The sequence below is a fragment of the Haplochromis burtoni genome, unplaced genomic scaffold, assembly GCF_018398535.1.
Source record: "Haplochromis burtoni strain Fernald_Lab_line unplaced genomic scaffold, NCSU_Asbu1 Contig_1938, whole genome shotgun sequence".
NCBI lineage: Eukaryota > Metazoa > Chordata > Actinopteri > Cichliformes > Cichlidae > Haplochromis > Haplochromis burtoni.
In genome coordinates, this window is record NW_024584299.1 from 1 (window position 1) to 18,942 (window position 18,942).

The 18,942-nt window shown below is 42.4% G+C and overlaps 1 protein-coding gene across 1 annotated transcript; it reads left to right on the plus strand.

Annotated features, from left to right (window-relative positions):
- Positions 1-90: 90 nt before the first annotated feature.
- Positions 91-16,127, plus strand: LOC102309424 (CD63 antigen). The gene is made up of 7 exons (XM_042217418.1): positions 91-1,807; positions 1,941-2,015; positions 2,573-2,668; positions 3,623-3,727; positions 4,674-4,706; positions 4,803-4,886; positions 14,899-16,127. The coding sequence occupies exons 1-7, from the start codon at positions 1,688-1,690 to the stop codon at positions 14,986-14,988; spliced, it is 603 nt and encodes a 200-aa protein (XP_042073352.1). The 5' UTR covers positions 91-1,687; the 3' UTR covers positions 14,989-16,127.
- The last annotated feature ends 2,815 nt before the right edge of the window (positions 16,128-18,942 follow it).

Consider the following 18,942-nt stretch of genomic DNA (forward strand, 5'->3'; position numbering starts at 1 on the left):
TCCTCACAGAAGTGGATATAGGAGGTGACAGTGTCCGTAAACTCGTCCAAGCTGTTAGAAGCAGCCTTCATTGTGTCCCAGTCTGTAGACTCCATACACGTGCGAAGCTCCTCCACAGCCTCGTTGCTCCACAGTTTTTTTGTCCTCACGACAGGTTTGGAGAGCTTCAGCCTCTGTCTGTATGCGGGGATTAGGTGGATCATGACGTGGTCAGAAAGTCCGAGTGAAGCGCGGGGCATCGCGCGATAGGCCCCGCTGATCGTGCTGTAACAGTGGTCTAATGTCCTCTCCTCTCTGGTCGGGCATTTAATATACTGCTTGTATTTCGGAAGCTCATGGCTCAGATTGGCTTTGTTAAAGTCCCCAAGAGCAATGATTCAGCAGTCATGCGAGTCATTTGACAGCTTTTTAACGGACCTGAAACTCAAAGTGCGAATGTGCAACTTTGCTACGCTACGTGACACAATGATCAGCAACCAGATTGTTTTTCGCGTGGTAGACAGAAAAGTCAGAGACCTGCTGAGGGAAACCGACCTGACACTAGAGGGAGCTATACGGATTTGTCAAGCATGTGAGATGTCACAACAGCATGTTAAGAGTTTCAGTGAAACGGGTGCCACTGCCAGTGACAGCGCTACTGTGGGAGCAGTTTCCAGTCAGAGAGGGAAACGCATACTGCCGCGACCTGACAGCAGGATGTTGGACTGCAAGTGTTGTGGCCTGAAGCACATGCCCAAAAAGTGTCCTGCCTATGGTAAAATATTCTCCATCTGCTACGGAAAGAACCACTTTGCCAAGCAATGCTTCTCAAAAGGTAAAGAGGACAAGACCCACTGACAAGATGGTAGTGTTATGCATAATGGGAATGGTGAACTTCATCGACAAATTCATTCCTAACCTGGCAGCAAACACATCCTGTATTCCTGAGCTTCTCTATAAAGAGCATGAGTTCGAGTGGACAGCCAAGCATGAAAGTGAGTGGGCACATCTCAAAAGAATGCTGACAACTGCACCTGTATTGGCATTCTATGACTCTTCAAAGAGAATCAAACTGTCAACTGATGCCTCAAAAGATGGAATTGGTGCAGTACTTCTGCAAGCTGAAGATGAGCACTGGAATCCTATAGCCTACGCATCCAGGTCCATGACGGAGAGTGAGTGTCGCTACGCTCAAATTGAGAAAGAATGCCTGGGATTGTTTTTTGGCCTAGAGAGGTTCCACAGCTTCGTGTATGGCTTACCCTCTTTCACTGTAGATTATCGCCCACTAGTGTCTATGATCAAGAAGAACCTAAATTAAATGACGCCCAGAATTCAGTGTCTGATGATGAGAATGCAGAGATATGACTTTGTGCCACAAAACATATTTATAATATGTCACAGCCTTGTGTCTGTTAACACTGGTCTAACTAAACCAATGCTAAAATATATATAAAAACAATCTTTGACATAACAATGCCAATTCATTTTGACAAAAGTACTACTGTTGACAAGTTGCACGTCGGTCATGGTATGGCCTGGTTTAGGTTTTGAAATGCGTGAGCCATCGCCTATTATAGCATGGCTAGCAGTTTGAGGTGGACTGGAGAGTTAAAGGTTTTTTTTTTGATATTGTTAATTCCAACAAATATAGAAATTAATCTTTGCTTATTTGTGTTTGTGTTGTTTCCCCATCTTCCTGGAGGAGATGTCATCTATTGATATGCCAGGCTTTGTCTGGATATTGGTGTTTGCCATTGGTGTTCTCTGTGTCTCCATCTTGGGAATCTATGCTGCCTCCTCTGAGAAAGTCCTCGCGCTCAAAATAGTAAGTACAAGAATCCACATCAAACAAGACAAGGAAATAATACCTGTTCATTTTTTGTTGTTAATTTCACAATGAACAAAAGTAGAACAAAATGATGATTTGGTTAATGTTCTAAGTATTGTTCCACATACAGTTTGCAGGCTTCATGGGGATTGGAATGATCACCATGATGATCTTTGGCATCATTACAGCTGTTGGAAGGAACCAGGTCATCTGTTCTTTGTCTGGCACATCTGATGATGCCAATTTTGTTTTCCTCAACTTAATCCTATTAGTCTCTCTTTCTCTTTCTACACTAATTGTGTAATTTAATCTCCCTATTGTATGCCCCACAGTAGTGTACTATCTATATGGGCATGAATCCCATTTTACATTTGAGCTTTTAATAATTTAAATGTTTAATTTTTAAATTTAATAATTTCATTTCCAATCCACACAGGGTCAAAACCATACATACAAGCTCAAATATGTACTTACACCCCAATTAACACTTAAAATTAACGCTAAAAATCTCTCAGCAAGTTGCATCACCACCACCACAGCAATACATATAATTGGGTCTCTAAGCTACCATTTATAAACCCTACCCCTGCATACTCTTCCTCTATGCTAATGCAATGGTAGTAATCATGAGCAGAAAGTAGTTTAATGCAAGGAATCTTCTCTAAACCTATTAGGGCTTTTTATCCTTCTCTGTTAATTTTTATGATAATATATTCTCTCATTTGTCTATTGCGATGCTAAGGTGTTATTTTTCCTTCATAGTTGAAGGCTGCCTTCACAAGTCCCTCGAGCGAAGAAGTGTATACGTACATGAAAAAACAAGAAGTCAGATCCTCTCTTCAAGAGCTACAGCAAACTGTAATGTTCTTTCTACTATTAACCTCTATGAGAGTACCCATTCTACTACCCCTAGTGGATTTTGGAGAAGCACACAAGACGTGATCAAAAAGTCTCATGAAATTAAAAAAAAACAAAAAAAAAACCCAGACATAACTACTTTAAATTTGGCCAAATTCAACTTTAAGACTGTCTCCTTAAACATCTCTGAACTGCATCTCTGCTGGCTGCTGCTATTTCTGATCACTTTGAGGAAGTTCTGCTCTGACAAGTTGCACTCAGGTATCTGCGATGGATCCGTTTCAAAATAAGAGCGCTTCAGCTTTTGAGAAAGAAAATAAGTCACAAAAACCAAATCTGTAGATTTGAGCAGATGCTGAAGAAAGGTTGTGGTGGTCAGCAGGTTCATCATAGCATGGCTGCTTAAAGTCCATTTTAGAGTTCCTCTGTTTCCTCACATTGCTGCAAAAGAATTTGATGCTGCCAGTCTGACGCTATCCAACTTCATTATTATAAAAGAAAGACAAGCACATTCCTGGTCATGTTCAACTGTCACCAAACACCAGTTTCCTGTTCCACTGTAAACTGCTGTTTGGTTTCTGGGTCAGATTGATGTCTCAGAAGTGAAGTCTGTCCATAGGAAAATCATAAATTCTACTGTGCAAGCTGCAGAAATATAACTTAGAGGAAGTGATTTAAACTTCACAGTAACAATGCAAGGCCCCAGAGATGCACATCTCTATCCAGCACATACACATGGCATAAAATTTCAAATTTCAGTTAGAAAATATTTTCACCCTTGCAGTCAAAGAAATGCTTAATTGCATCTGATACAGAAAATCTTTGACCATTTTCTGGACTTCATTGTTTTGCAGTTATAATGATGTTATACTCATCATAATGATAAAAACAAAAATTGTGTAGGATTTTTTGATAATTTTCATGTATCAAAGTCCCTCCCTCAATTGTTAACAGTTCAAATGCTGTGGAATAGTGAGTGCTAAGGACTGGGGTGACCAAATCCCCAACTCCTGTGAATGCTGGTCTTCAAGAGGATATGAATGCACATCAAAACCTCAGGTTGGTTTTCTAAAATTGAACTGGAATGTAAAATGAGCCTTGGAGATACAGCTGCTTAGAATTGCTACCTGGCCAGTCCACAGCTGGTCTTTGACTATAAGGATATCATCAATCTAGGACCTTGGGTATCCTGGTGCCACGTGCACTTATAGACACCATTATGTTTGAACATGGTGTTTGTTGAGACGGTTGGAATTATGTTCCATTATGTTCGAACATGGTGTTTGTTGAGACGGTTGGAATCAGGAACCCCCTAAATACCCCACCCAGAGACTCCAAGAAGGTCAGGTACTCTGAACTTTTGTTTACGCAGATGACAGTCAGGACCTAATCCCTGATCCAAAGGAGCAGGAAACAATCCTTTCGTCCACTGGGAAAAACTCCAATGAAAGGTAGCAAGCCAGGGGATACCACGATAATCACCCCAGCTCGTTGCCTCTCACCAAGGGCAATTTCAGACTGGGACATAGTCCAGTCGTTCTCCTATGAAACTGGTTCAAAAGTCCAGGCCGTGCATTGAGGTGAGCCCGATTATATCAAGCTGGCATCTCTAAACCACATGCGCTGACCTAGGCTCCTAGGAATCAGGAATCACCAGGGTCTTTGCCCTTGGACAATGCCTAGCACACACCAAGTTGATTTTTGCCTTTAAAGTTGCAGTATAATTTTCAAGGCTAAAAATCAATTTTCACAGACAGGTAGGAGTCCAAACTATCATTAGCATTATAGTGAATTCTTTTGTCACACATTAGGTGCCCATTCAAAAATTAAAACACAATTCATTCAGTGATTTTAGAACAGTAGGCTTTGTGTTTTGTTTGTAAATCTGTTGTTTTCTAATCTCCCTATTGTATGCCCCACAGTAGTTTATATTTTATAATATGTATCAGAAAATAGAGAATAGACTTGTTCTATTTTCATAAAAATTTTTTCTCATTTTTTGCAGGGGATAAGAGGCCCAGATCAAATCTATGTAAAGGTATTCAATCAGTCAAGCTAGTAGTCAATGCAAATGCTATACTGTCTGCTTGTCAGTTTCTTCCAGATAATTACCATCTTTCCTCCTCTTCATCAGTCCTGTGGGGAGTTCATCTTTTCATCGATGGACGGCTACATCAAGATCAGTATTGGCTTCTGCTTTGGATTTGCTGTTGTAGCAGTAAGTGCCACTGTTGTTTTCCTTTGTAACTATTTAGTGCTTTTTAAGAAATCTTACTATTTAATAAAATAATATTTAGTGATACTGTACTAGACTTGGTTGAGGTCTGCTTGGTCATCATTATTTATTAATAATACAGTGTTGGGAAGGTTACTTTTAAAATGTATTCCACTACAGATTAAAGAATACATGCCCCAAAATGCATTTTGTAACGTATTCTCTTACAATACTCAATGAGAGCAACATATTCTGAGTACGTTGGATTACTTAATATATTCTCATGCTTTTTATAACTACATTAATGTACTATTACTGTGTGATTTATTACTATTACTTAAGGCTACTCGCCATACCAATACCAACTAGATTTTTAAATGTTAGAGTAACAGTACAGGGTGGGCCATTTATATGGATACACCATAATAATATGGGAATGGTTGGTGATATTAAAGTCCTGTTTGTGGCACATTAGTATATGTGAGGGGGCAAACTCCTCAAGATGGGTGGTGACCATGGTGGCCATTTAGAAGTCGGCCATCTTGGATACAACTTTTGTTTTTTCAATAGGAAGACACATCAAACTTATTGGTAATGTCACAAGAAACGCAATGGTGTGCTTGGTTTCAACGTAACTTTATTCTTTCATGAGTTATTTACAAGTTTCTCTTTGTTCACAACCACTGACATGTCGAAGAGGTTAACACATGAGGAGTGGATCGAAATTGTGTCGATATCTGGTGAACACAGTAACTGGGTCATTGCAGCAGATTTCAATGCAAGACACCCTACGAGACCACTCATCTCCCATGCTACAGTTAGCAAACTGCTTGCTAAGTTTCGTGAAACTGGTTCAGTGTTGGATTTGACAAAATGTGGACGCAAGAAAACTGTCACTAATGAAGAAACATCAGTGGCTGGCCTAGCTTCATTCAGCAAGAGCCCACAGCGTAGCACTCGCCACATGTCACTGGAGAGTGGCATTAGTCGAACATCCCTTCGGCAGATATTAGCTACTCACAAATGGCACCCTTACAAACTCGAACTACTGCAGCATCTCAACGAGGATGACCCAGATCGGCGCACAGAATTTGCAGAATGGGCAAAACAAAAATTGGAACAGGACCCTCAGTTCACGCAGAAGATTTTGTTCAGTGATGAGCCAAACTTTTATGTGAATGGTGAAGTTAACAAACAAAACCACCACTATTGGTCTGACACTAACCCACATTGGATGGTGTGGTATATGGGGTACAACGATAGTGGGTTCATTCTTCATCAATGGAAACCTCAAGGCCACTGGATATTTGAACTTACTACATGATGATGTGTTTCCCTCTTTATGCACTGAAGCTGGCACGTTCCCTGAGGTTTTCCAGCAAGATGGTGCACCACCACATTATGGGTGCCAGGTCCGAGCATTCCTAGATGGAACAGTTTCCTGGAAAGTGGATTGGTTGTCGTGGGCCAGTTGAATGGCCCCCAAGGTCTCCCGATCTGACCCCCTTAGATTTTATCCTTGGGGTCATCTGAAGGCATTTGTCTATGGTGTGAAGATGCAAGATGTGCAGCACCTGAAACTACGGATACTGGATGCCTGTGCTGGCATTTCTCTCCTGCGGTGTTGCTATCAGTGTGTGAAGAGTGGGAGAAGAGGGTTGCATTGACAATCCAACACAATGGGCATCGAACACATTTTATAAGTGGTCAGAAACTTGTAAATAACTCATGAAAGAATAAAGTTACGTTGAAACCAAGCACACCATTGTTTTTCTTGTGACATTACCAATAAGTTTGATGTGTCACATGGCCCTCTTCCTATTGAAAAAAACAAAAGTTGTATCCAAGATGGTCGACTTCTAAATGGCCACCATGGTCACCACCCATCTTGAGGAGTTTGCCCTCTTACATATACTAATGTGCCACAAACAGGACTTTAATATCACCAACCATATCCATGTTATTACGGTGTATCCAAATAAATGGCCCACCCTGTAGAGTGGACATTAGGTAAGGCTCCACTTTTTGCAGCGATCTTGTATAGAAAACTATTCCGTGCGTCAAGGGCATAGATTTGGTTTTGGCATTGGTGGGGACGGATGATTCAACCACCAAACCCTGCCCTGTTTCTTTTTTTTCCTTTTCATCTTTGCTTCTTGATTTTAAAAAAAGGAGAAACATACTTGCCTACATATGCTATTCTACATACTTTTAAACCATTTAAAATTACAATTCATAGTTTTATATGCGAATTATATAATGTTAAGTTACTATTAAACAAATGAGTGACTAAGTATTTTATACTTTAGTTTACTTCAACCATATTCCATATAAATCAGATATCATACAAAAATAAAAATAGCTTAAAATACAGTCATGACAATAAAAGAATATGACTTTAAGGACTTAACAACATTACTTCAGTTATACTACACCAACATCTCTTATACATTAGCACTAAGGGAACACTGAATGACATGGTGTTTTTGTCCATAAAACTACTCATCTAAGATTACCACAAAGTAACAGATCTCTTAGCAACATTATGCAACATTTTAGGCACACTATTTACCCTATCAAGTCAGTGAGCTGGGATGTTTTACTCTAAACATGAACTACTGTTACAGCATCAGACATGGACTACTGGTGTCCCACACAACAACTCAATGTCCACTATGTGAAGGAGCCAAACACATGCCTTCTCCTCTCATTAACTGAGATAAACTGCTGGCATATTTGTTTTACATCTATACTGTCCAGTCTCTCCTGGTGGACATCCATCCTTCCATTCGCTTCCGCTTATCCTTTTCAGGGTCGCGGGGGGGCGCCTATCCCAGCTGTCATAGGGCGAGAGGCGGGGTACACCCTGGACAGGTCGCCAGTCTGTCGCAGGGCACACACAGGAGACAGACAACCATTCGCAGCTCACATTCACTCGCACATTCACACCTAGTGGCAATTTGGATTATCCAATTAACCTATCCCCACAAGTTGCATGTCTTTGGACGGTGGGAGGAAGCCGGAGTACCCGGAGTGAACCCACGCAAACACGGGGAGAACATGCAAACTCCACACAGAAAGACCCCGGCCTGATGTGGAATTGAACTCAGGACCTTCTTGCTGTGCGGCAACAGTGCTAACCACGTCTGTCCTGGTGGACATGGCAACACGTTATTCATGGTTACATACAATTTTAGACTGATGTCGGGCCAAAGCCTAAAACGATGTCCGGGAGTTTGCTGTTCTCCCCAGGTTCAGATATTTGAAGTTTGCACAGCTACATTCTCGCCTGAAATTTTTTTAAAAGTTTATTTTGCAACCCAGAAAGAGTAATAAATTCGGGATTGTCCGAGAAAAAACGGGAGGGTTGGCATGTATTGCCTTGCATAGCCTGTAACGTTATTATGATGGACAGGTTTTATGAGTGAACTTGACTTTAAGTGACTTACAGGTTTCTTTGAAAAATACTTTCTTATATCCAGGTTCTTTTTGCTGCCACCTCCTCCTCCTTCAGGTCCTGGCAGCGCAGGATTGCCGCTGCTAAAACTAAACAGAGCTCCCTGAAAGGCACAGCCAATCACATTGGCCATATTTGTCACATGATATAGGACTCCAGTAGAGAACGTAATTTAACTCTTTCTGCACCGCTGGGTGAATGAGACGTTGACAGATCGTTTTTTTTTTCTATCGGTTTTGTTTTTCTTTACTCGAAGAGATCAAATTATTGGTGGGGACAATTCAATAATCGCTGGATATTGGTGGGGACATGTCCCTTCCGTCCATGCCAAATCTACGCCCTTGCCGTGCGTATATAAAACAGGTCCGCAGCTCCGAACCGTAGTAAAGCAACCTCTGGCGAATAATTTGGGTTCTGTGTCGGGCTTGTAGCTTAAAACTAGCTAGCTAACTAGCTTGTCCGAGTCAGCTTTGCTAGTGATAGTCAGAGAGAGGTGATGACGTGGAAAACGTAATCGATGAGGTGGAAATGTAACTATTAGGGGTGCAACAATACTCGTATCGATATTGAACCGTTCGATACAGTGCTTTCGGTTCGGTACGCATATGTATCGAACAATACAAAATTTTTAATTTATTTTATCAACTTTTCTTCTGACGATGCTGTCTGTGTTGAGAGCTCAGTGGATCTGCGTTCGACTACTCCGCCTAGGCTGCACTGTCGAGCGCAGATCCACTGAGCGCAGCGCAAGCTAAGCAGAAGCTAAGCTCGTTGCAACATGCTGCCATCCAAATTGAACCTCCCCCACCCTCATTCAGATCTGGCGTTTGGAACTATTTTGGTTTTCATGTGAAGTATGACCCTGAAGGTAAGCGCGTCATGGACAAAAGTAAAACAGTATGTCGGATGTGCCACGCAATGCTCAATTACATTGGTGGGAACTAGTGCGTTAGCGCAGTTAGCTCGTTAACGTGTTGACGCCGTCCAGCCCCACGCACGGGGCGATCCGCGGTAGCTCGTTAACGGAGATTTGCTGCGTTATGGCGTTAATGTCATTTTAACGAGATTAACGCTGACAGCACTAGTGGGAACACAACGAATATGACTGCACATTTACGCCGACATCATCCTAGTGCAAAGACAAGTGGAAGCAGACAAAAACAACAAGCATCGCATGCTACAAACTTTACCCGAGTCATTTAGACAGCCGTTAGCACATGATTCTCCTTATGGGGACCTGATATGTTTAATATGCTGCTGAGAATATAGCCCAGAAGAAGCGTATAGTATAGCTTTTATTTTGGAAAGAGCCATTTCTCTGTAATAAACCTCTTTTCCAAAGATGAGTGATTTCTCGATCAGAGATTTATTTTTTTTATTACTTTGTTGTTTCAGCAACATTAAATTTAAAAACTGTACTTTTGAGTTAAAATATATATTTATAATTTTAATAAATGACAAATTAAAAAGGCATGAACATTTTTTTGTATCGAAAAAATATCGAACCGTGACACCAAAGTATCGAACAACCGAACCGTGAATTTTGTGTATGTTGCACCCCTAGTAACTATCTGTGCTGCCATCAGCAGCTATGGGGTTCTCCACAGTTATGTTACTGTTGGGCCATACAACACCAAACTTCTATCAACATTCCTGGATGGTCTACAGCAGCGGTCCCCAACCCACGGGCCGGTAGTCGTTTGGTACCGGGCCGCGAGAGTGAGACTCGGGTGTGAAATGTATGGTTTTCAGGGTTTTTATCGGTTTTTAGCGTTATTTTGTTATCGTTTTTTTTCGTTAACTCGGTTTTCCTGGGTCTTTTCACGTGTGTTATGAATAAATCTTCTTTTTTTTGGTACCGGTACTAGTTTTATTTTGTTGTATTTATCCGCGACACCTTAAAGGCCGGTCCATGAAAATATTGTCGGGCATAAACCGGTCCGTGGTGCAAAAAAGGTTGGGGACTGCTGGTCTACAGGATGCTTTGCTTGAGTAGGCAGGCAGAGCATCCCATATCAGTTGGGACAATGTGAGCTTTCACTTTGGTCCAAGAACATGCAATTGGTTCACAATGAGCAGGATTTTATCAATGTGTTTCCTCCACCATACTCTCCCTTTTTGACCTATCGGGGAGTTTTTCTCAGCATGGAGATGGAAAGTATACGACGTAGTGATGGGATTTCCGGCTGTCTTTAGAGAACCGGCTCTTTCGGTTCGGCTCACTAAAAAGAGCTGGCTCTTTCAGCTCCGAACTGGCTCTTCAGGTTGTTCTGTTGCTTTAATTTATTTATTATTAACAGTAATATAAAATTATACACAAAAGGAATTACTAATGTAAAAAAAAAAGTGGTTTTATTTATTATATATATAAATATATGCGGTGGCCCCTAGAGACAAAACACGTACAAACTCCAAAAAGCACATACAAACTCCAAAACACATTTCTAGCATGAACTGAACTTCCAAAACAGAGCTACCTAGATCACTTAAATTACACAATTGAAAGCATGAAAGCATATGTGTATTGTTTGTGTATTTATACACAAGCACTCATATATAGTCAAATAATTTAAAAAAAAAGTTCATTTACCTGTTATTACCACACACCAAATCCAGTCGTTGGTACTTGCTGGCTTGTGTAGCCACTAGGTAACAAAAGCTCAACACTGCCCCTAGCATCCTGGAGCACTTCTGTTGTCTTTTGTACGTGTTTTGAGTTTTTATGTGCTTCGGAGTTTGTACGTGTTTTTACGTGTTTTGGAGTTTGTACGTGCTTCAGAGTTCGTACGTGATTTGAAGTTTGTATGTGCTTTGTCTCTAGGGGCCACCGTAAATATACTTTTATTTATTCACTCCACATAAAATGTAATAAATAAATCATATAATACAAAAATCAACTATTCACATTTCAACTTTTAACTATTTAAATTTTCAGCTTTTTCCTTTTACAAATTTAAAGTGAAACAACACCTGCAAACCACAACACAATTAAATATAAATTAAAATATCAAAACAAAAAGAACATGCATATTCTCTGTCATATGGACCTGCATGATTAAACTTTCTGAATTCTTTATCATCTGCAACTGAAAATAGTTGTGGATGATTGCTATACCTTTCTAATGTGACAATGTTGTCTCTTCTTGTTGTCCCTGGTTCTCTTTCTCTGTCTCTCCCACTGCTCTGTTCCTGTGCTACTGAGTGCAACTACCGCCCCTCCCCCCCTCTTCCCAGCGTAAAGCAGAAAAAAAGTGCGAGAGAGAGGGTGAGAGAAAGAAAAAAAAAAACAAACAACCCATGGCTCGCGATAAGGAGCCGACTCACGTCGTTACGTCAAAGACCCGGCTCTAAGAGCCATTTCGTTCTCGACCGACCCATCACTAATATGACCGAAACCCTTACACATAGGAAAATCTGCTTCAAGCAATGAATGGGGCATGGTGAGATGGGACTGAATCTTGCTAGGGCTGGATTTGGCATCTCGTTGCATTGCAAGGGAGACCATAACATATGATGTGGATGAACTTCTGTGGCCTGTGGCTTGATGCTGAGGCAGATTAAATTATCTGAATATGATGTAAAAATATATAATTTTTTTTTATGTATATATAACTTTTTTATTGCAATTTTTTTTAAATGTGAGTACAAGTATAAATAAATAAATACCCATTATATTCCCACTATCTCACAGTGTTTTGTATTTATTTCTGTAGTGTGAAATTGTTGCTAAGTTGTGTTTGCACATTGGCTGGTTTTGTGTAGTTTTCGACAGTAGTGCTCGATTATGAGAAAAGTTAAAATAGTTTTGGGTCAAATGTTTGGTTTTGCAAGACAAGTCGAAGGTTTTGTGAGTGTAGCTTGAATTTTAGAGTTGGTGTTTAGTGTTTTGAGACAAAGAGATGAGATTTTAGGAAATGTGTTTTAGCAATTCGGAAAAACTGTAAAACGGTAACTGGAACGGAATACAGTTACTCATATTCCATCCATCCATCTTCATCCGCTTTATCCGAGGCCGGGTCGCGGGGGCAGCAGCCTAAGCAAAGAGGCCCAGACCTCCCTCTCCCCAGCCACCTCCTCCAGCTTATCCGGGGGAATACCAAGGCGTTCCCAGGCCAGCCGAGAGATATAATCTCTCCAGCGTGTCCTGGGTCTGCCCCGGGGCCTCCTCCCGGTGGGACATGCCTGGAACACCTCACCCAGGAGGCGCCCAGGGGGCATCCTTGTCAGATGCCCGAACCACCTCAGCTGGCTCCTTTCGATGTGGAGCAGCAGCTGCTCTACTCTGAGCCCCTCCCGGATGGCCGAACTTCTCACCCTATCTCTAAGGGAGAGGCCAGCCACCCTTCGGAGGAAGCTCATTTCTGCCGCTTGTATCCGCGATCTCGTTCTTTCGGTCACTACCCACAGCTCGTGGCCATAGGTGAGGGTAGGGACGTAGATCGACCGGTAAATTGAGAGCTTCGCTTTTACACTCAGCTCCCTCTTCACCACGACGGACCGGTGCAGCGTCTGCATTACTGCAGCTGCAGCCCCAATCCGTCTGTCGATCTCCGGCTCCCTTCTCCCATCACTCGCGAACAAGACCCCGAGATACTTGAACTCCTCCACTTGGGGCAGGAACTCATCCCCGACCCGGAGTGGGCACTCCACCCTTTTCCGGCTGAGAACCATGGCCTCAGATTTGGAGGTGCTGATCCTCATTCCCGCTGCTTCACACTCGGCTGCGAACCGTTCCAGTGCGAGCTGGAGGCCCTCACCCGATGAAGCCAACAGAACCACATCATCCGCAAAAATCAGAGATGAGATTCTGAGGCCACCAAAGCGAAAGCCCTCCGCCACTTGGCTGCGCCTAGAAATCCTGTCCATAAAAATTATGAACAGAACCGGAGACAAAGGGCAGCCCTGGCGGAGCCCATCACCCACCGGGAACGAGTCCGACTTATTGCCGGCAATGCGAACCAAGCTCTTGCAACGGTTGTATAGGGATCGAATGGCCCGTAGCAATGGGCCAGACACCCCATACTCCCGCAACACCTCCCACAGGACACCCCGAGGGACACGGTCGAATGCCTTCTCCAAGTCCACAAAACACATGTAGACTGGTTGGGCAAACTCCCATGCACCCTCAAGTATCCTCGAGAGGATAAAGAGGACTCCTTCTTCAGCCTGGTGGCTCCCTTCACCTCTGGTGTCCACCATTTGGTTTGGGGATTACCACCACGGCAGGCACCAACCACCTTGCGGCCGCAGCTCAATGCAGCAGCTTCGGCAATGGAGACGCTGAACATGGTCCATTCGGACTCAATGTCCCCAGTCTCCCTCGGAATGCTGTTGAAGCTCTGCCGGAGGTGTGCGTTGAAGATCTCGCGGACTGGGGCCTCTGCTAGACGTTCCCAGCACACCCTCACTACGCGTTTAGGTGCACCAGGTCTGTCCAGCGTCCTCCCCCGCCACCTGATCCAACTCACCACCAGGTGGTGATCAGTTGACAGCTCAGCCCCTCTCTTTACCCGAGTGTCCAGAACATATGGTCGCAGGTCTGGTGATACGATTACAAAATCGATCATCGACCTACGGCCTAGAGCGTCCTGGTGCCACGTGCACTTATGAACACTCTTATGTTCGAACAGGGTGTTCGTTATGGCCAAACTGTGATTAGCACAGAAGTCCAATAACAAAGCACCGCTCGGGTTCAGATCAGGGAGGCCGTTCCTCCCAATCACGCCCCTCCAGGTCTCGCTGTCGTTACCCACGTGAGCATTGAAGTCTCCCAGCAGGACAACAGAGTCTCCAGGTGGAGCACCTCTCCAGCACCCCCCCCAGGGACTCTAAGAAGGCTGGGTACTCTGAACTGCCACTCGGCGCATAAGCGCAGATGACAGTCAGGACCCGTTCCCCGACCCTAAGGCGCAGGGAACAAACCCTCTCGTCCACCGGGAAAAACCCCAACGTACCGGCAGCAAGCCGAGGGGATATTAGAATACCCACCCCAGCCCGCCGCCTCTCACCAGGGGCAACTCCAGACTGAGACAGAGTCCAGCCCCTCTCCAGGAGACTGGTTCCAGAGCCCAAGCCATGCGTAGAGGTGAGCCCGACTATATCTAGCCGGTACCTCTCAACCTCACGCACTAACTCAGGCTCCTTCCCCACCAGAGAGGTGACATTCCATGTCCCTATTGCCAGTCTTGGCAGCCGGGGGTCAGTCCGCCAGGGCCTCCGCTCCTGGCCGCCACCCGGCACACAATGCACCCGACCCCTATGGCGCCTCCTGCGGGTGGTGGGCCTGCGGGAGGATGGGCCCATGTCTCCTCTTCGGGCTGTGCCCGGCCGGGCCCCAAGTTACTCATATTTTGTATTTTAAATACGTGACGCCGGTACATGTATTCCGTTTCTCCCCAACACTGATAATACAGATCCAAAAACAAGTATCTAATATTTAAGACCACACTGTGACGGTTTAAACTGTGAATCTGCCTCTACCATTATTGAGCTGCACTTAAAAAAAAAAAACTGTGTCTTTTGTGAACTAACCACCTGTTCATCTGCCTGTGTTTATAGCTGCTGGGCCTGCTCATTGCCATCTTCATGATTCATCAGGTCAAACAGAATGACACTGCTGGAACCGTTTATGCCATGAGGAGCTACTGACACAAAAATTCTTATGTCCTCTGACTTTAACCCTTCCTGAGTTAGGCTGTAACAAATAGACTCAGAGGTTAGGACATGGTCATGTTTTTTTATGGTACAGTAGCATGCTGCAGCACTTATCTCTCGCAGCTTTTTTTCATGTGCAACATAAATAACCAAAAATGTTTGGGTTTTTTTTCAAAATCCTCATATTGCTTTTATGTTGTTTGATGTTATGTAGTATTGCAGTAATCTTATGCAGATACATTTTAGAAAGTATACTGAAACTCCAAATCTTTTTTTAATCTGTGGAGAATGAAGTTGTTGAGGATAGTAGATTTTACTGGTTGATATCAAAAAAAGAAGAAAACAAGTGAAAACTTCAACTAAAGTGAATCCTGCAAATTTCCAGTTAAATGTCTGGATAGTGTCAAACTGAAAAAAAAAAAACCATGTATGATGTGCTTTTTTGTTATCAAGTATGATATTAAAGCATTTTCAATTAGCTATTGCAAAGAATAACCTTAGGCTGAAGGACATGACTCATACATCACGAGACAAAAAGTCTTCTCTTACTAAATCTTATTGGAGGTAATTTTCTAGCACTATGGTGGTATAGGAAACAAAAAAATGCCTTAGTTACAAGCTAGTTAACTTCTTTATTAACTGGCAAGTTTATTGTTTATTTCAAAAATGAGGTTAATAATCTTTATTATTATTATTATGTTCACATTAAAGCCAAAGCCACCTCGCGTTAAATGATCCAGTCAGAATGACATTTAACCTGACACCTGCCTGTCAGATTAAGGCGCATTTGAGTAAACTGAGTATTTGTCAGAACTCCTTGGTCATTGTTTTGAGTTTATTTGTTCTTTGCTCTTGCTTTCTTGAGATTTCTTAACCATTTTTCATGTAATTATGTTTTTGGTTATATGCTGGAGCTTTAGGTTTTGGATAATAATTCAGTCCTTGAATCTTAGTAAATGTCTTCTTGTATCCCTTAACAAGTATTCTTGTTAAGGGTTTGGTTGCCTTCCCTGTGTCTTGTCTAGTCTCTAGTTTGTGTTCCGTTTCCCTTCCCTGATGTACAGATTAGTTAGTTCCTGGCTCCAGCACTACCTGAATTTCATAGTGTAATATTTTGGTATTTCTGCATTAAAGTCGCTTTTTAAGTTTAAGTGTTCTCTTGGGAGTCCTGCATTTGGTTCCACCTTCAGCCTGCCTCATAGCTACATGTGACAGCATGTGTGTACTAGAAAATTAGCACTAAAACATTTATATCTGTGTAGGTTCTCTGTTGTCCAGGTTACGGTAATTTAAAGAGCTTGGAAAGAAAAGCAACTGGACTTCTTTGAAATTCTTGAAGATGTTTCATCTCTCATCCAAGAAACGTTTTCAGTTCTAAGACCAAATGCTGGAGAGTCTCATATTTTAGACCCTACTGGGAGTTGCACATAAAGAGGCTCATTGACCTACTATCGATCATGTGCCTAATCACATCATAGCCAAGGTGTGAAAGTGGGTGTGGTTCATTATCAGCCAAGTGTAACACCCGTCCAATGTTCTATTGAGAGGGGCCCTGGGTTCCTGTTGCTGCTTGTAATAGGAAATGTGTGTTAAAATAGACGATAGGAAAATGAACCACACACAAGCAGGTCAATTGTAATTTAACTCCACTTTAGTAAGGATGAGTTCCAATAACACAAAATAAATTAAGTAAAATTAATAGTTCTTCGGCGTTCTTATGGTACGCGGCGGGTTATGGCTGAAATCCAGTGCAATGACGGTCTTGTGGTAATAGACGTCCCAGCCCTGTATTCCAGCCCTAAACCTAACCTTATCCCTAGCCCTAACCATAACCTTTTTCCTGACCTTAACCAGGACTGTAATGATGTTAAATAGCGTGTTTCTAAGCGATTTGAAGAAAAAGTGCGAACATGTGTGTATTTCCTCATTTTTCCGAGGTCGTCATTTAGGAACGTGGTGGGTAGCCGAAAACGTAATATGTTGACGATTTGTCACCTAGCGTAAAATGTTATGCTTTGGGAGTGAGAACGTGTTGGAATACAACAGTACTCACGCAGTGTGGCAAAGTCTATAGTAAGTAAACTTTTAAAGTAAACTATACTCTATACTAGAATGTATGCTGTGTCTGCAATGCAGCACATGTATTCATCAAAAAGGAGATGAGGAAGCAGGGGTGGATCTAGAAGGGTGGCATGGGGTGGCAAGTGCCACCCTAAAATGATCCCTTGCCACCCCAAGTGCCACCCCAGTTTTGCATATGACAGTGTTGTTTATTAAAATAAGATAGCATTAACAGTTTGAGTGTAGTTAAAGTCATCAGTGAATATAAATGCTAAAACTGAATATATTGCATAGTGTTCCCCCCCTCCACCATTAACAAATGGTTCAGCCCATAGCAGGACCGGCTTTTTTCTTGTTTTCAGTAGCAAGCGATGTTTATGATTGTGCCAGAGCACATTTTGAACAACACCATGGGAATTTTGCTTTTTACACAGGTGGTTGGATGTTTCACTCTGGAAATGGAATGAAGGTGATTGTTATTAACCCTCTGTAGTCCACAGACACGCTGCACCTCCAAAACACATGACTGATCTAATTCAAATTCAAATTTTATTTGTCACGTACACAGTCATACACAGTACGATATGCAGTGAAATGCTTAGACAACTGCTCGTGACCTAAAGAAAAAAAGAAAAGGCTATGAATAAGATAGGAAATAAATATGAAAATTAAAAAGGGTAAATTTAACTAGGAAGGAATAAAATAAAATATAAAAATTAAAGTTAAAATATAATAACTGTACAACAAAATACACAATACACAGAATAGAACTATATAAGAATGTATGAAGAAATATAAATACATATATACACAATAACAGCAGCTGTACAAGTATTAACTGGAAATGAAGAATATAATGACCAGTGTTGTGCAATCCACATTATTTAGTGTCTTGTGCAGTGCAAATATGCTTAAAGTGATTAAGTGATGAAGTGAAAGCTAAGCTGACATAGCAACAAGCTGCAGCCACGCTGACTCTCTTTTTCAGCCCACATGGAAAGTTCTGACTTCAAAGTTTTAACATTTTAATTACAGGCCAGTAAATCCAGAGTTATGATAATGTATATAAGCCACACTTTTTTTCTAAATACTGTTGTCACGTTTTCGTGTGTGTGTTTTAAGCGTTTTCTAAGGAAAGCGCGAAAACAGTAAAGAAAGGAAGAAAAAAACACCTCTTCCCTATCGGTGGAAAAATGCACGATGACAACCAATTTTAAAAAAAAGTCAACACGAGGGATAACCAAATCCCTAAACAACCAAGTTTAGGAAGAGGGAAACGTTTTGGGAGTGATGGTAATGGCAGCGAGACAGAGCGAGTGAGTGAGAGTTTTTAGATGTGGGAGATTTGTGACGTTTAGTGTGGAGTGTTTACTTATGCTGGGCAGACACTGTGCGATTTTTGGCCCATTTTGAGCCGATTTTTGAGTCGTGCGACCGTTTTGGCGATCGGCCCGATTTTGGCCTTCATCGTGCGTCGTGCATCGTGTAGTATACGTGGGGTAACGAGAAGCGATTAACACCTCAAACAGGTTTGAAATCCTCACGACTGTCGTGAGGGTGTCACCACAGCTTCACACACTGCGCACGCGCAAACACATAAACGTCAGCGAAAAGACGGAGTAGCATGGCAGCGCAGCGTATTGTATGGACACAAGGGATGGAGGCACAACTAGTTGAACTTTGGCAAGCTCATCCGAGCCTTTTTGATGTGGCTTCAAAAAATTACCATGACCGCAACAAACGTGACAGGAGTTGGGTGGACATTGCTGCCCAATTGCAGCTTCCTGGTAATTTTTTGTCATTAGCAATTTAGCAAAGTTGATGGTGGTAGTGGTGTTTGTGACTGAGTGAAAGAGAGGGAGAGAAAGAGACAGATGTAAAACCCTA